The sequence below is a fragment of the Phyllobates terribilis genome, unplaced genomic scaffold (genome assembly GCF_046119375.1).
Source record: "Phyllobates terribilis strain yellow unplaced genomic scaffold, ASM4611937v1 Scaffold_11__3_contigs__length_659146591, whole genome shotgun sequence".
Lineage (NCBI taxonomy): Eukaryota > Metazoa > Chordata > Amphibia > Anura > Dendrobatidae > Phyllobates > Phyllobates terribilis.
The window spans coordinates 353,396,681-353,411,361 of NW_027362771.1; the positions used below are offsets into that span (position 1 = coordinate 353,396,681).

Consider the following 14,681-nt stretch of genomic DNA (forward strand, 5'->3'; position numbering starts at 1 on the left):
TTCATCAAGTCGCAAAATTTGTCCATGATTTAGTCTAATACCTCCTAGAGTGATGCCGTGTACTCCAGGTATATTTGAGCAATTTTTGCAACATTTTGAAAAAATATGCAAACTTATGTGTTAAAAAGTTGCAAGAATTGTTAAAGGGGTTGGCAGGGACTTTTATATTGATGGCGATGGCCTATCCTAAGGATAGGTCATCAATATCTGATTGGTGTGGGTGCACCCTGTACCCCTACTGATCAGCTATTTTCAGTGCTGTCAGCGGCCATATGTACTCAGTTGCTGAGCTGCACAGTACAGCTCCATCAACTGTATAATGGAAGGCACCAGGAACATGGTGGGTATCACTGGTGTCTCCATCTCTCCCAATGGTGGTTCATAGAGAAAGAAGGGGGCTGCCTTAGCTATTAAGATGAGCCAGTCCCCTTTATACCCATGCCTGGTCACCAACCAACACAAGAAACTGTCTCATATAGTATGTCAGACCTATACTGGAAGTGGTGCAAGGCTAGTGCTCAGAGTGGAATATGGGTAGAAATTTGATGATGATAGTGTATACTGTATATTATGTAGTGATATATATATATATATATATATTAAACATATATAAAGATTGTTTTTCTAGCTGGGCAACACTTCAGGCCAAACTGACGCAACTTGTTATGCTTTATACAAAGCCTGAGAGGGACATACACAACAGGAAGATTCCTAACAGCTCTTGTCATCATATGTGTTTTTTTCCCGTTCATATATGACCCTTTCTCCTCTCATTTTGTTTTGTCTCCTGGTAGGACATGTCTTACATTTGGACTATTTTGTCCAATGTGTAATTAAAAAAGTACTCCCATAAAAGTTTTTATCCTCTTAATATATTGCAATCATCATTTTATATGGCACTGTGTACTTACAATTGCACATTTTGCCTTTCTACCCAGCTAATTCATATATTTTTTCTCCTCTATGTAGAAACAGGAAGTCTCTAGCCCCTGCATTTATGACCCCATCTCTTCAACTCCTGACCCAGCTGCTCCACTCCTCCCCCCTGCCAGGGACTTTAGCAGAGACTCATGACTCATACAGGGAAAATTGACCTCCTGTTTCTACATAGAGCTTAGAAGGATTCGGCTAGTCAGTTTTTAATCATGTGATGTCATAGACCTAATGGGAAAGAGAAAAATTAGCTGGGTAGGAGGGCAAAATGAGCAATTGTAAGTACACAGTGCTATATAAAATGATGACTGCAGTATATTAAGAGGATAAAAACTATTATGGGAGTGCTTTTTAATTACATATTGAAAAAAATAGCCCAAATGTAAGACATGACCTACCAGGAGACAAAACAAATGTTGATTGTAATATATTAAGAGGATAAAAACTTTGATGGGAGTGTTTATTTAATATTACTATTTTTTATGAGAACAATACAAACATGAATAATATAACAATATTATCTTCTGATTATATCATCAGCATTTTATGACATCTCACTGCTATAATGTGTATTTAGACCATTGAATTGGGCTTTGATTGAAGTAATAAATACAAGATGCCGGTAAAATACAGACCTAAGCATTTGAATGAACTCTTCCTTTGTAAGGACTCCAGTTTCATTAACATCATGCATTGAAAACATAAATTGTAACTTGCTTTCCACAGAGCCTAAAAATAAAAACTTATGATAATATAATATAGGACAAAGCAGGCAGAAAGCTTGGTAAAAAAATGTCATGCGAAACACTGAATATTAAAAGACAGAAGATAGAATATAGTTATAGTAAATAGCGTTTTGTACTAACTTGTCTGCAATTTAACACAATAACTATTTTGTTCCATTTTATTTATTTTTTTCCTAATTGAATCTAAAGTCCCCTTTACAAAGAATTTATAGGTTCCCTTTAATTTCAGCGTATTGATTCGATCCTCGACAACAGTCCCAGTCTCTTATGTGCCCACCCATAACCTAGTGTGTATGGAGGTCTTTAGTTACTAGACAATAGTTATTTTGTAAATTTTCAGAAAAGCCAATGCATAACAGTTTTATGATGTTGGAAGAGAGAAGGATTGAACATGTTTAATTACAATGCCTGATCCTTTTGTTTCCCCAGATGATAAGTTGTCACCAGAATTGTCTCTATTTACACCTATTGAAAACTCATACGAGCTCCCTAGAGTACATCTGAATGGGCAATTGGAGAGATAACTTTAAATCAAATTAATATTTCGCTAACTGCTATGTAATGTGTATGGCTACGTCAAGTCTAGACCACAATTTAAGTCATTAACTCATATATTATACAATTCGTAAGTCATGTTTGGGAAAGGTCAGATGAGCATGATTCCCTGTACTTTTCGCATGCACAACAGACTGCACAAGGACAGAATATGGATCAATGTAATTGAATAGATAATTCTCATGACCAATTTTCTACATGATCTACATAAATCTTCAAAAACACTAGTGCACGCCTAGAGCACGCCCTCATCACTTCTCGCCTCAACTACTGCAACCTCCTGCTCTGTGGCCTCCCTTCCAACACTCTCACACCCATAGGCGGATTATAATGAGGGCAATCTGGGCTACCGCCTGGGGCCCCGGGGGGCCTATGGCCAGATTGCCCTCATTATAATATGTGCGACGCCGCGGCACATACCGGCAGTCATAGGCTGGAGGCCCCATGACCGCTCCCCCAGCAGCTGCGCACGGCCGCTGCTTCTTCTTTGCCGGGCCAGCACTGCACCAGTTAACTTCCCTGTGTGCTGGCCTGGCCGTGTCACAGCTAGAAGACACGGCCCTGTGCGCGGCCGTGTCTGCTAGCATGACGTCGCGCAGTGCGCACCCTGCACTGCTACTTACCACCGGAGATGAGCTGGATGACTGGAGCCGAGCCATGGGATGGTGAGTGAGTGTGTGTGTGTGTGTGCAGGCAGGCAGATATCATTGTGTGATGTCTGTTTATATATATTTTTGTGTTTCAAATGTGTTTATGTGTGTATGTATATGTCTGTATATGTTTCTGTGTGTGCGTGACTGCGTGCGGACTCCCGCTGTCTCTGGGGGAGCACTGTACGGCCTCCCGCTGTCTCTGGGGGGGCGCCGTGAGGCCTCCCGCTGTCTCTGAGGGGGCGCCGTGCGGCCTCCCACTGTCTCTGGGGGGGCGCCATGCGGCCTCCCATTGTCTCTGGGGGGGGGCACCGTGTGGCCTCCCGCTGTGTATAGATGGCTGCGTGCGGCCTCCCGCTGTGTATAGATGGCACCATGCGGCCTCCTGCTGTGGATAGATGGCACCCTGTGGCCTCCTGCTGTGTATAGATGGCACCATGCGGCCTTCCGCTATGTATTGAGGGCACCGTGCGGCCTCCCGCTGTGTATAGATGGCACCCTGCGGCCTCCCGCTGTGTATAGATGGCACCCTGCGGCCTCCTGCTGTGTTTAGATGGCACCATGTGGCCTCCCGCTGTGTATAGATGGCTACGTGCGGTCTCCTGCTGTGTATAGATGGCACCATGCGGCCTCCTGCTGTGTATAGATGGATACGTGCGGCCTCCCTCTGTGTATAGATGGCTACGTGCGGCCTTCTGCTGTGTATAGGAGGATTGTGGCAGCTCATATTGTGTGTAGGGTCTCATACTGTATATAGGGGATGTCAGCATACTTAATTGTGCTCAATATTAAGTCATACAATTAATGTAAAAAAAAATATTATAGTTAATATATTAATATTGTTCCAAATTAATTTCACGTGAACTATCACATGATCTATCACAGGGGATCATGTGACATGATACATCAGGTGTGTGTGTGTGTGGGGGGGGCCCGTGCCTTCTAAACTGCCCGGGGCCCTTGCTACTCTTAATCCACCCCTGCTCACACCCCTGCAATCTATTCTAAACTCTGCTGCCCGACTAATCCACCTGTCCCCTCACTATTCCCTGGCCTCTCCTCTCTGTCAATCCCTTCACTAGCTCCCCATTGCAGACTCCAGTTCAAAACCCTAACCATGACATATAAAGCCATCCACAACCTGTTTCCTCCATACATCTGTGACCTAGTCTCCCGGTACATACCTGCACGCAACCTCCGATCTTCACAAGATCTCCTGCTCTACTCCCCTCCTATCTCCTCTTCCCACAATTGCATACAAGATTTCTCCCGTGCATCCCTCCTACTCTTGAACGCTCTATCCTAACACATCAGACTCTCGCCTACCGTGGAAACCTTCTAAAGGAATCTGAAGGCCCACCTCTTCCAACAAGCCTACAACCTGCAGTAACCACAGCTCCACCACACCGTGCACGACCAGCTGTACCCTCACCTACTGTATCCTCACCCATCCCTTGTAGATTGTGAGCCCTCGCGGGCAGGGTCCTCCTCCTGTACCAGTTGCTGACTCATTTTTGTTCAAATTATTGTACTTGTTGTTTGCTATGTATACCCCTTTTAAACATGTAAAATGCCATGGAATTAATGCCGCTATAATAATAAATAATAATAATAATGATCAAATTTAATTTTCTCTCACAGCTATATAAAATTGATCTATTTTTATTTTTCTTCTTTGAAATGCTTTAATGCATTCTTGTCAAGTAATTCTAAAAAAATAAACATTCTTACCTTTCAGTAACAAACACAGTATATGACAGAATTCTTGAAAGGACAGGTAGCCATTGTCATCCTTGTCAGCCATGGAAAACATGGCTTCTACAAAATTGGCATTAGGATCAAGCCCTAATGATTCTGCAAACTCTTCCCTTGACAACTCACACTTCAAAGCTTCTGAAATGTCCTCTTTGGGAATGACCCCTGCATCTCTCCTTTCAATGTCAAACACCTAGGAGAAAGGATTGCATTTTATTATACTCGTTTAATACTGAAGAAGTTGCAACTGAACTGTACTTTAGGATATTGTAAGGACAGTAACCAAAACTAAATATAAGCAAGAACTTAGAGCCAGAAAGTGTAGGTAAAATACAGAGTGGTGCAAAGTCCTGATTACTGTACAAGCAAACAAATAAAAAGATGTCAATGTGGTTTATAGTGATAGGTGACCTGCAGAGCTCTGTGTTTTACATTCTTTCCCTTAATTTTTTGATTATATTTTATTACATGTATTTTAATGTTTCCCCAAAAATGTAGAATACTTTAAATGTCTTACATGGGAAAGAGAATTTCTGAAAAACGTCTCCAGTATTTCTTGTCTCCTTTTCTTGGAAACAGATTCTTTTAAGAGGTCTCTTTCTCGTAGTGCAGTAACATTATAGGAAACTTCATTTGCAGCAAAAAAATCCTTAAGCTTTTGGATGAACCCTGTTCGATCCGCGTTGTCATTAAAAAAGAGAACCTGTAGTACAATGTAATTAAGAAATAAGCATAAAGGCAAAAATATTTGTGCTTTAAAAATATTTATTAGATAAAGCGGTTGTCCAGCTTTGGAAAAAATAATTGATATATTTTACTAATGTGGCACTATATCTGCCCATCTGGTTTTGCAGCACATTTTTACTCAAATAATTGCTGATCTGTTTTCTAAGTCTGAAAAAAAAACCTTAGCCCAGTGCATTTTATAGTTTATAAAAAGGAATCCTTAATCTTACCAGGTCATACTCCTTGGGAATTTTCACACGAGCAACTTTGCTACCATCATTATTTGAGAGGGTGACCTCTACATTTTGCTGATGATTAAAATTGATTGTCCTGGTCTTAGTTTTTTTGCTATCAACAACTTTCATTATTTGGTTTGGATGCAAATGAATGAAAACTTGCTGGAAAGGTTCCTCCCCACCACACCATTCTGAGGCTAGAAAGAAAAGTTATATTGAAAAAGAAGACATTGTCAAAGAAATTGTACAGATGCAAAATAAGAAAACTATCAAGACACAATCACTAAGAAACAAATTCCTGAGCGCTGATGCAATTGTGCTTTTTACATTGCTGCATCTTCTTATGACGTGGAGCGACTATTGTGTCCCTTCAGGCACAGTGAATCATGTGTAACTTCTACTTTCCCTTAAAGAGGGTCTATCATCAGGTAAAAAGTGGCCAGTTTTTGCTTTTATTTATTCCCAAAGTTCTTCTGAGTATTCCATTTTTTCTTTATAAATCTGCCATATGGTTCTAGAGATATGTTTTTTTTTAGTGCGAACCTTGATGGTCTTTACCAAGGGGTTGTGACTCACCGGATCATCTGGGGTCATATCTTTAGATGGCTCTGGATTGTTTCTATGTGAGCTATGCACCATAAAATTAACATTAAATATATAGTCCCATATGTCTGGAATTGTATGGCAGATTTATAATTTCTAAAAAAAAATAATTAATATTCAGAGGTGCAGTGGGAAAAAAATAAGAGCAAAGACTGGCTACTTTTGATGTGGTGAGAGGTCCTATTTAAAAAAGCACTCCTCCCATCAAAGTTTTTTTCCTCTTAAAATATTGAAATCATCATATTATATGGCACTGTGTACTTATAATTGCTAATTTTTGCCTTTCTACCCAGCTAATTCTTCTCTTTTCTCTGCTCTATGTAGAAATAGGATATCTTGTCACTACATTTATCATTTCCCTCTTCAACTCCTGACCCAGCTGCTTATCTCCCCCCCCCCCCCGCCAGGAACTTTTGCAGTGACTCATGACTCATACAGGGAAAATTGACCTCCTGTTTCTACATAGAGCTTAGAAGGATTCAGTTAGTCAGTTTTTAATCACGTGATGTTATAGAATTCATGGAAAAGAGAATAATTAACTGGGTAGAAAGGCAAAATGAGCAATTGTAAGTACACAGTGCTATATAATATGATGATTGAATTATATTAATAGGATAAAAAATTGATTGTAGTGCTTCTTTAACAATGAACATTAGTTTTCAAGAAAAAAAATCTTTTTTATATATAAAAGATCTACAATGTTGTCAATCCTTATCCTGGATTTAGTACTAGTGCTCTCTACAGACACCCTGCGTTCTACTCTATATAGATCCTAGAAAGTACCTAATAAGATAATTCACTTTATTTCCGCATTCGGAGCCAGACTGGTGCCTATTTCAATAAAAAAACAACAAATGTCCACATTTGTTTTTTTTACTGTGAAAAAGGTGCTAGTTTGTCGCTGAAAACGCATTGGTGTAATAAAATCATTTATCAATCATTCATCAATCTTCATTTCCACAAGCGTAGCCCAGGTACCCTGATCTCTCTACTAAAATTAATTGCGATCTGGAAAAAGTTTTTCTCCGGTCATGGGGCTGCAGCTACAGATTCTAAGGCTCTTGTCCACCCACAACCACCCAAGGTGAGCACCACCTTCACTCTCACCGTCTCATATCTCTTGTGGTTGTGCCCTATTGTGTGATTCGGTCCCAACCAGACTTCGCCAGTGAATAACTGTAACACATCATTTATATATTTATAAGTAACATATAAACAACAGCTTTTTACCTGGAAAGCCTTCTCTGTTATTCATATTACTGACTCCACAGCCTTCGGTCTTTGGCTGCATTTTGACGAAAGTGTGCTTTCGATATTTTGCAACCAACAACGCAATAATTAAACTCACTGAAAAGGATAGAACATATGGAAAATATTGGTGTGACAATCTGATGGTATTGGGTTTATGGAGAGACAATAGTGATACCTTGTTCTTAATAAATTCATAAAATGACAGTTTTACCTAAAGGAAGACAACAAAGAGCCGCAATAGTAATTCCAAACCCAACAGCACATCCTTCAAAGTAATCAGTATCCATAATGGGGACACACTTCTCCATATGTTCAGACTGTAGCTGTTTGGGTTGAGGACATGGATCATCTGAAAAAAAGAATTAAAGTTTGTTTCTCTTGTGTGTTTATTAAACTATTTTCCAGCTGCTTCAACACAGAAGTGAATTGTATATTACTGTATATTATAATTTAAGTACATAATATATAATATTACATAGACGAAGGAACTTTCTACAAAAGTAATCTAAAAATATCTTCTGCAGGAAGATCAGCAGAGGTTATCTACTATATTATTGTCTTATCCTGTCTGTCTGTCTCTCTATCTGTCTGTCTGTCTGTCCTGGAAATCCCGGGTCGCTGATTGGTCTGGCCGCGGCCAATCAGCGATGTGGCATTTCTGAAAAACATGGCAGCCGTTAGCGGCTCATGTGTGGCACGGAGGTCAGTGGCGATGCAGCCGGCTACTCGTAGCATAAGTCCCCCACCTACATGCGGCTATCGTCGGAAGAACAGCGGCTACGGCCGCTTATCTCCCGAGGACAAGTGTGACGCCCCTCCCCTCCTCTCCCCTCCCCTCTCCTCCTCTCCCCTCCCCTCTCCCCTCTCCTCTCCCCTCCCCTCTCATCCCGTCCCTCCCCCCGCTCGATAAGGACCCCGGCGTCATACTTACCCCTCCCCTCCTCTCCCCTCCCCTCTCCTCTCCTCCCGTCCCTCCCCTCTCCTCCCGTCCCTCTCCCCGCTCGATCAGGACCCCCGCGTCATACTTACCCCTCCCCGTGCCTCCGCAGCATCTCCTGTGTCTTCCGCTGATGCTCTGTGACGTCTCAGGACAGAGGGCGCGGTGACGTCTTTACACCGCGCTCTCTCCTGACCAGTCACAGCGCACAGCGTCAACATGCGGGCTACGCTGGAGTCCAGAGAAGCAGCTGAGAAGAGAGGTGAGTATTGGATTTTTTTTTCCTGTATGGGGCCATAGGGGACCTGCATGGGGCACTATGGGGGGATGGATATACAGGGGATATGACTTATTGCATGGGGCATTATATGGGGGGAGAGGTGACATCCTACATGGGGCATTATATGGGGGAGAGGTGACATCCTACATGGGGCATTATATGGGGGGGGAAAGTGACATCCTACATGGGGCATTATATGGGGGGGAGAGGTGACATCCTACATGGGGCATTATATGGGGGGAGAGGTGACTTCCTGCATGGGGCATTATATGGGGGGGAGAGGTGACATCCTACATGGGGCATTATATGGGGGAGAGGTGACATCCTACATGGGGCATTATATGGAGGGAGAGGTCACATCCTGCATGGAGCATTATATGGGGGAGAGGTGACATCCTACATGGGGCATTATATGGGGGGAGAGGTCACATCCTGCATGGAGCATTATATGGGGGAGAGGTGACATCCTACATGGGACATTATATGGGGGAGAGGTGACATCCTGCATGGGGCATTACATGGGGGGAGAGGTCACATCCTGCATGGGGCATTATATGGGGGAGAGGTGACATCCTACATGGGGCATTATATGGGGGAGAGGTCACATCCTGCATGGGGCATTATATGGGGGGAGAGGTCACATCCTGCATGGGGCATTATATCGGGGAGAGGTGACATCCTGCATGGGGCATTATATGGGGGGAGAGGTTACATCCTGCATGGGGCATTATATGGGGGGAGAGGTCACATCCTACATGGGGCATTGTATGGGGGAGAGGTGACATCCTGCATGGGGCATTATATACGGGGGATGTGACTTCCTGCATGGGGTATTATATACGGGGGATGTGACTTTTATCTTTGGGGTTATCTGAAGGCAATTGTCTATGCTGTGAAGATACGAGATGTGCAGCATCTGAAACAACGGATACTGGAAGCGTGTACTAGCATTTCTTCTGCGTTGTTGCTATAAGTGTGTCAAGAGTGGGAGAAGAGGGTTGCATTGACAATGCAACACAATAGGCAGCACTTTGAACAGATTTTATAAGTGGTCATAAACTTGTAAAAAACTCATGAAAGAATAAAGTTACATTAAAACCAAGCACACTATTGCTTTTCTTATGAATAATAAAGTTGGATCCAAAATGGCCGACTTCAAGTTGGCCGCCATGGTCACCACCCATCTGGAAAAGTTTTCCCCCTCCCATATACTAATGTGCCACAAACAGGAAGTTGATATCACCAACCATTCCCATTTAATTTAGGTGTATCCATATAAATGGCCCACCCTGTATATATAAAAACTTTTTTTTTCCTTTTAACAGTGCATATCTTTGTTTGCATACATTTTACTAGTCCAATTTGACGACCATAATATTTTCACTATACTGCAGCCTTCTGCCACATTTTATTTTCTGTAAATGTAGCTACCAACGTAGCATGTTATGTGCAATTGGAGTGAAAAAAATTGCCAAAAGTTAAAGGGATGGTCCGAAATACAAATTAATTTTCACCCAATGTGTCAGTCTATTTAATGCCGTAATCTTATCTATTTTCTAATATACTTTAATGTGAGCAATGACATTGCACTCTCTCACCGGATCAGATAAGTAGTAACGAGCCCGCAACGGAGCACATTATCAGTGTGCATTGTAAGCATACTTGCCGTGGAGTGACCAGCGCTGCCCTCTCAAATTATGTCACTTGTAGAGTAGAGCAGGTACTCATGCAGATGTCTGCACGGTCCAATCTCGGACCGCAATGTACGGACCGGTCGTGGCTCTCACGACCTGATCATTACAGTCTCATAGAAATACATGTAGCTGTAATGCTTTAGTCAGGAGAATGTGGCCAGTACATGCACCATGAATTAGTGGTCCATGCTCGGCCTTAGAAGGATAATTTGTGGACAATTATTTAATATTACAAACATGAAAAGTTTGTCAGTGCACTTTGTTTGCAAATGGGCTGTTGATTATCATCTGTTTCTATGATGAAGTCACTTTGAAATTTCTAAGGGCTCGTTCAGATGTCTGTGAAAAATGGTCCGGGTACGGACCACTAATGGACAGACTGGCCTTGGCTCTCCCGATTGAACCAAGACAGTTTCATGTATTTCTATGAGTCTGTCATGCTCGAATCGTGACTAGTCTGTGCATTGCGGTCTGATATTGAGCCTAAGGCTGTGTATGAGTTAAAGAACTGAAAAGGGATTGGATACTGTCCAAGTAGACCTCAAAGTTTTACATACATCGTTTCAGGACAACTGGAGGGCTTGGGAAGGAAAAATTTGCCCAAAAAATAGCAAATTCCTGTTTCAAAAGATTTGAACATCTCGAGTTTATATGATACATTAATATTTTTGTTATCTTCAGATAAATTAATATTTTTCTTATCTTCATATAATTCATTTCAATATATATATTTACGAGGAAATTTTGCACAGTGATTCCAACACAGTATCTTATAGATCATCTAATGAACAATTCTAAAGATTTCAGCTCATTAAATTTTTAATCCATTGTTTTGATACTTCTGACTCTAATTACCGATTTTCATTATCAATTTCTTCATATACATATACAAATACCATTTCTTCATATACAGACACTTAAAAGGATTACCTAGGATAAAAAAAATGTCTCCTTATAGGGTTGAGGTGGTAAAAATTTACAAACTCACTTATACTTATGCAGTGATGTCCTGATTACAGTGCACATGACTGCTGCAGTCAGTCACTGTGCTCTACTGATGTAGACATCACACACGCCGATGAGTGCAGTGATTGGCTGATGTAGTCACATGTACTGTAGATATGACATCGCTGCTGCAGCCTTTTAACAAAGACCGAAATCATAGTAAAAAAGCAACAATGGGCCTGGGCAGGGGTTGCAATCGCACCTGGGCCCTGGAGCCTAAGGGGCCTAAAAAGTCCCTTTGGCTTATGTGAAAAGACCAATACTATTAAAGATTTGCAATTAATTGGGGACCCCGTTGAAGCATTTGCATTGGGGCCCATGAGCTTCATGTTATGCAACTGGGCCTGGGAATCATGTGTGTAGGTGACTTTCTTATTTTTTACAGCTGCAACCTTATGTGAAAAAAAATGTATCAAGGGCAAACCCTTTAAAGAGGCTTTCCCACTTAGAAAATATGGCCATGTTCTCAATGTTCCCAATCAGTAATGGTCTTACTACAGTGACCCATATCAAGAAAGAAGTGCAGCAGCTCTTAGAAAAGTTTCTTACCCATTTTTCCCCTGTTTGTTCTACTTGGCTTTAATCATAGACTAGTGGCTCTGATGGGGAATAATCAGAATCTAAGTACAGTGTTTTTTTTCTTTTAATTTAGTTGTCATTGAAATAACGCTATTTCCTATTATCCAAGGGGCACAATTCTGGTTATCCATAAAAAATCCTTCTCAATGTCTTAATCATAATGTTTAATAATTAAATTGCACCAGTAATAAAATGATTTCATTAAGACTAAAAATAGCTTCTCAAGGCAAAATAATTTCAAGAATCTCACTGTTTGTCCAGTTGAAAACATTGTTCTGCGTTATGTTATCCAATGCATCAGCGATCGCGACGAGGACATCATGAAAGGTAGTCTTCCTTATCTCAGATATTTCATCCTCTGTAAATAAACTACACACCAATTGCGTACATCAGCGTATTGTTAGAATGACAGAAACAACAGTGTTAAGAAATTATTGCTCATTGCGAAAGGCTGCATGTTTAGGTATTTTTTCACCAGCTGAGTATTATGTACTAACAGCCACTTTAATGACGTGAAATAACATTTTTACTCCCCATGATTTTTCTGAAATGTTAATTGTGATTTTTTTTCTCTATCCTAGGATTTTCTTTATATACAGTATATCACATTTCTACATAGAAATATAGGAAACCTAGGAAAATATTCCTCATATACTGTAAGTATTCATTTTTATTGTAGCTTGTTTTATTTGTTTGGATAAGGATATTTAAAAGTACCGTGAGTTTAAGTGAAAAAAGATACTCACAATCACAAAAAGTAACAGCAAGATAAGACAAAAAGGCATGTTTTCTAATAACATTTATTATCCATCAAAATATTCATATTTAATGCAATATATCTTTATCACTTGTCACCTTCCTCACCTACTTGAACCTCCGCCAGTCATTTCTTAGGAAAGTCCATCCCTAGTGTGTGCCCTTTTAGTCATAGTAAAAGTAATATTCACTGACATTAAATCTTAACAATATTATTTCTTTCTAATTTCTTGTTAAATTCTGGTTATCTTATGTGGTGGATTTGATTTGGAGTAAAGGCAAAAGGAAAAGATAGTGAAGCAATAAGGAAGTACATAATCACTTGTAAATTTATAACTTCCCTTATGTCATCTTCTCCAGTTTAGATGGAGCAAAGTCTGTGCGGTATCACACTATTGCCTCATATACACGAACATTAAAATTCAACAAGTGATATCAGTTGTTTTGACAGATAGCTCTTGTCCCCATGTTATTCTATGGGGCTGTTCATATGTCTGATTTTTTCCTCGGGCTGAGTTTGTCCAAGAAAAAATCACAGTATGCACGAGTTGTATCCGATTATTGGACCATTTATGTTTATGGGTCCATGGAAAAATTGGACTGCACTTTGTTGAAATCCGAGTGAGGTCCGATTTTCACGGACTGACAGAATGGAGTAGATGGAGAATTTTTTTCTTCTCCACATCAGAGAAAATCAAATCACACTCTGATTAAAGTTTGATCAAACTCCGATCAGAGAGAGAGAAAAATGGTGGTGTGACCCTAGCCTAAAGGTGGTTATTAGAGATGAGCGAACCGGAACTTAGAGAAAGAGAGACAGAGACAGAACAATGGGGTACGGGTTGTGGTTCAAGTTCTGGTACAGTCCTGGTTCCCGAACCGAACTTTGGAACTCCCACGGATCTGCTCATCCCTACTGGTTATATGTATTAGACTCAGGCTGGTATCCATCAGTTTGGCAGATGTAAGTTAAAAAAGAATAAAAAAGCAAAACATTGACATAATCAATTTTCACATCCTGATTATTGTCCACCAGGGAGATAAGCCTCCGCCAGTGTTGTCTGTGCTCTCCTCTTGCCTTTGATAACACATGCACACTTTTCTTATCTATTTGTACTTATCGGTACTATCAGAGTCAGATAGGTGGAAAATACAATGACATTTTAATGCCCTATTAATAAAAGATATATTCTATTGACGTAGGGCCACTCTCATTTTAATGAATATTATACAACTACGAGACAACAGTATAAGCACATTATAATTATTATCATTGTGTGGCTATGTGACCTAACCATTCAGTGATATATTTGCTTAATCATTAAAACTGTGGTCTATAGATGGTCATATCATCCACACTGGCCTTTATTCCAAATTCGGTCATTCCATTCGTGATCATTATCAAGCAGCTATATTAAACTTAGATGACATCATGTGATAATGGACAAATAGCTGTATTATTGTAGCCAGTTTGGGTATCCTACTTATACACACTACTAACAAACATGCTTTAACAATAAAGTTAACAACTTAATGAAATACTTACTCATTTTTGACATTTTCAAACCAAAATCTGTCCCCTTCTCTTATTCGAAGAAATTGACTTAGAATGATTTTGGATATAAGTTCACCTGGGCTTCCATCAATTTCTGACAAGATTCCGGGAATAAGCTCCAACTTTTCAATGTCATTGCCATACAATTCTTCAAGCTAATTTATAGAATGAAAGGACAATTTATAACTATCTGACAAGTATATATAGCCATTTATAATTTAGATCCTCGAAGGTTAGCTAGAAATGCAGTCAGGCTTTTACTGGACCTTTGGGGACCTGTATATAAATTATTCATTATTTACTGGAGCGATCTCCCTCTAGAGCAGGGGTCCCAACCTGTGTCTCGTGAGAATATATTGTTTGGCTTGCGACTGTCATCCAGCTTGGTCTGTTAGTACCAGGTTTAGCAAACAACTATAA

The 14,681-nt window shown here is 40.4% G+C and overlaps 1 protein-coding gene across 1 annotated transcript in view; it reads right to left on the reverse strand.

Annotated features, from left to right (window-relative positions):
• The window catches only part of LOC141166321 (dual oxidase 1-like), an 88,540-nt gene that overhangs the window by 34,667 nt on the left and 39,192 nt on the right, over positions 1-14,681 (reverse strand). The window contains exons 13-20 of the mRNA XM_073652891.1: positions 14,253-14,416; positions 12,201-12,319; positions 7,667-7,804; positions 7,435-7,551; positions 5,596-5,798; positions 5,157-5,342; positions 4,616-4,832; positions 1,569-1,662 (exon numbers count right to left, since the gene is read on the reverse strand). Of these exons, the coding sequence (XP_073508992.1) occupies positions 1,569-1,662; positions 4,616-4,832; positions 5,157-5,342; positions 5,596-5,798; positions 7,435-7,551; positions 7,667-7,804; positions 12,201-12,319; positions 14,253-14,416 (1,238 nt within the window). The remainder of the gene's footprint in view (positions 1-1,568; positions 1,663-4,615; positions 4,833-5,156; positions 5,343-5,595; positions 5,799-7,434; positions 7,552-7,666; positions 7,805-12,200; positions 12,320-14,252; positions 14,417-14,681) is intronic.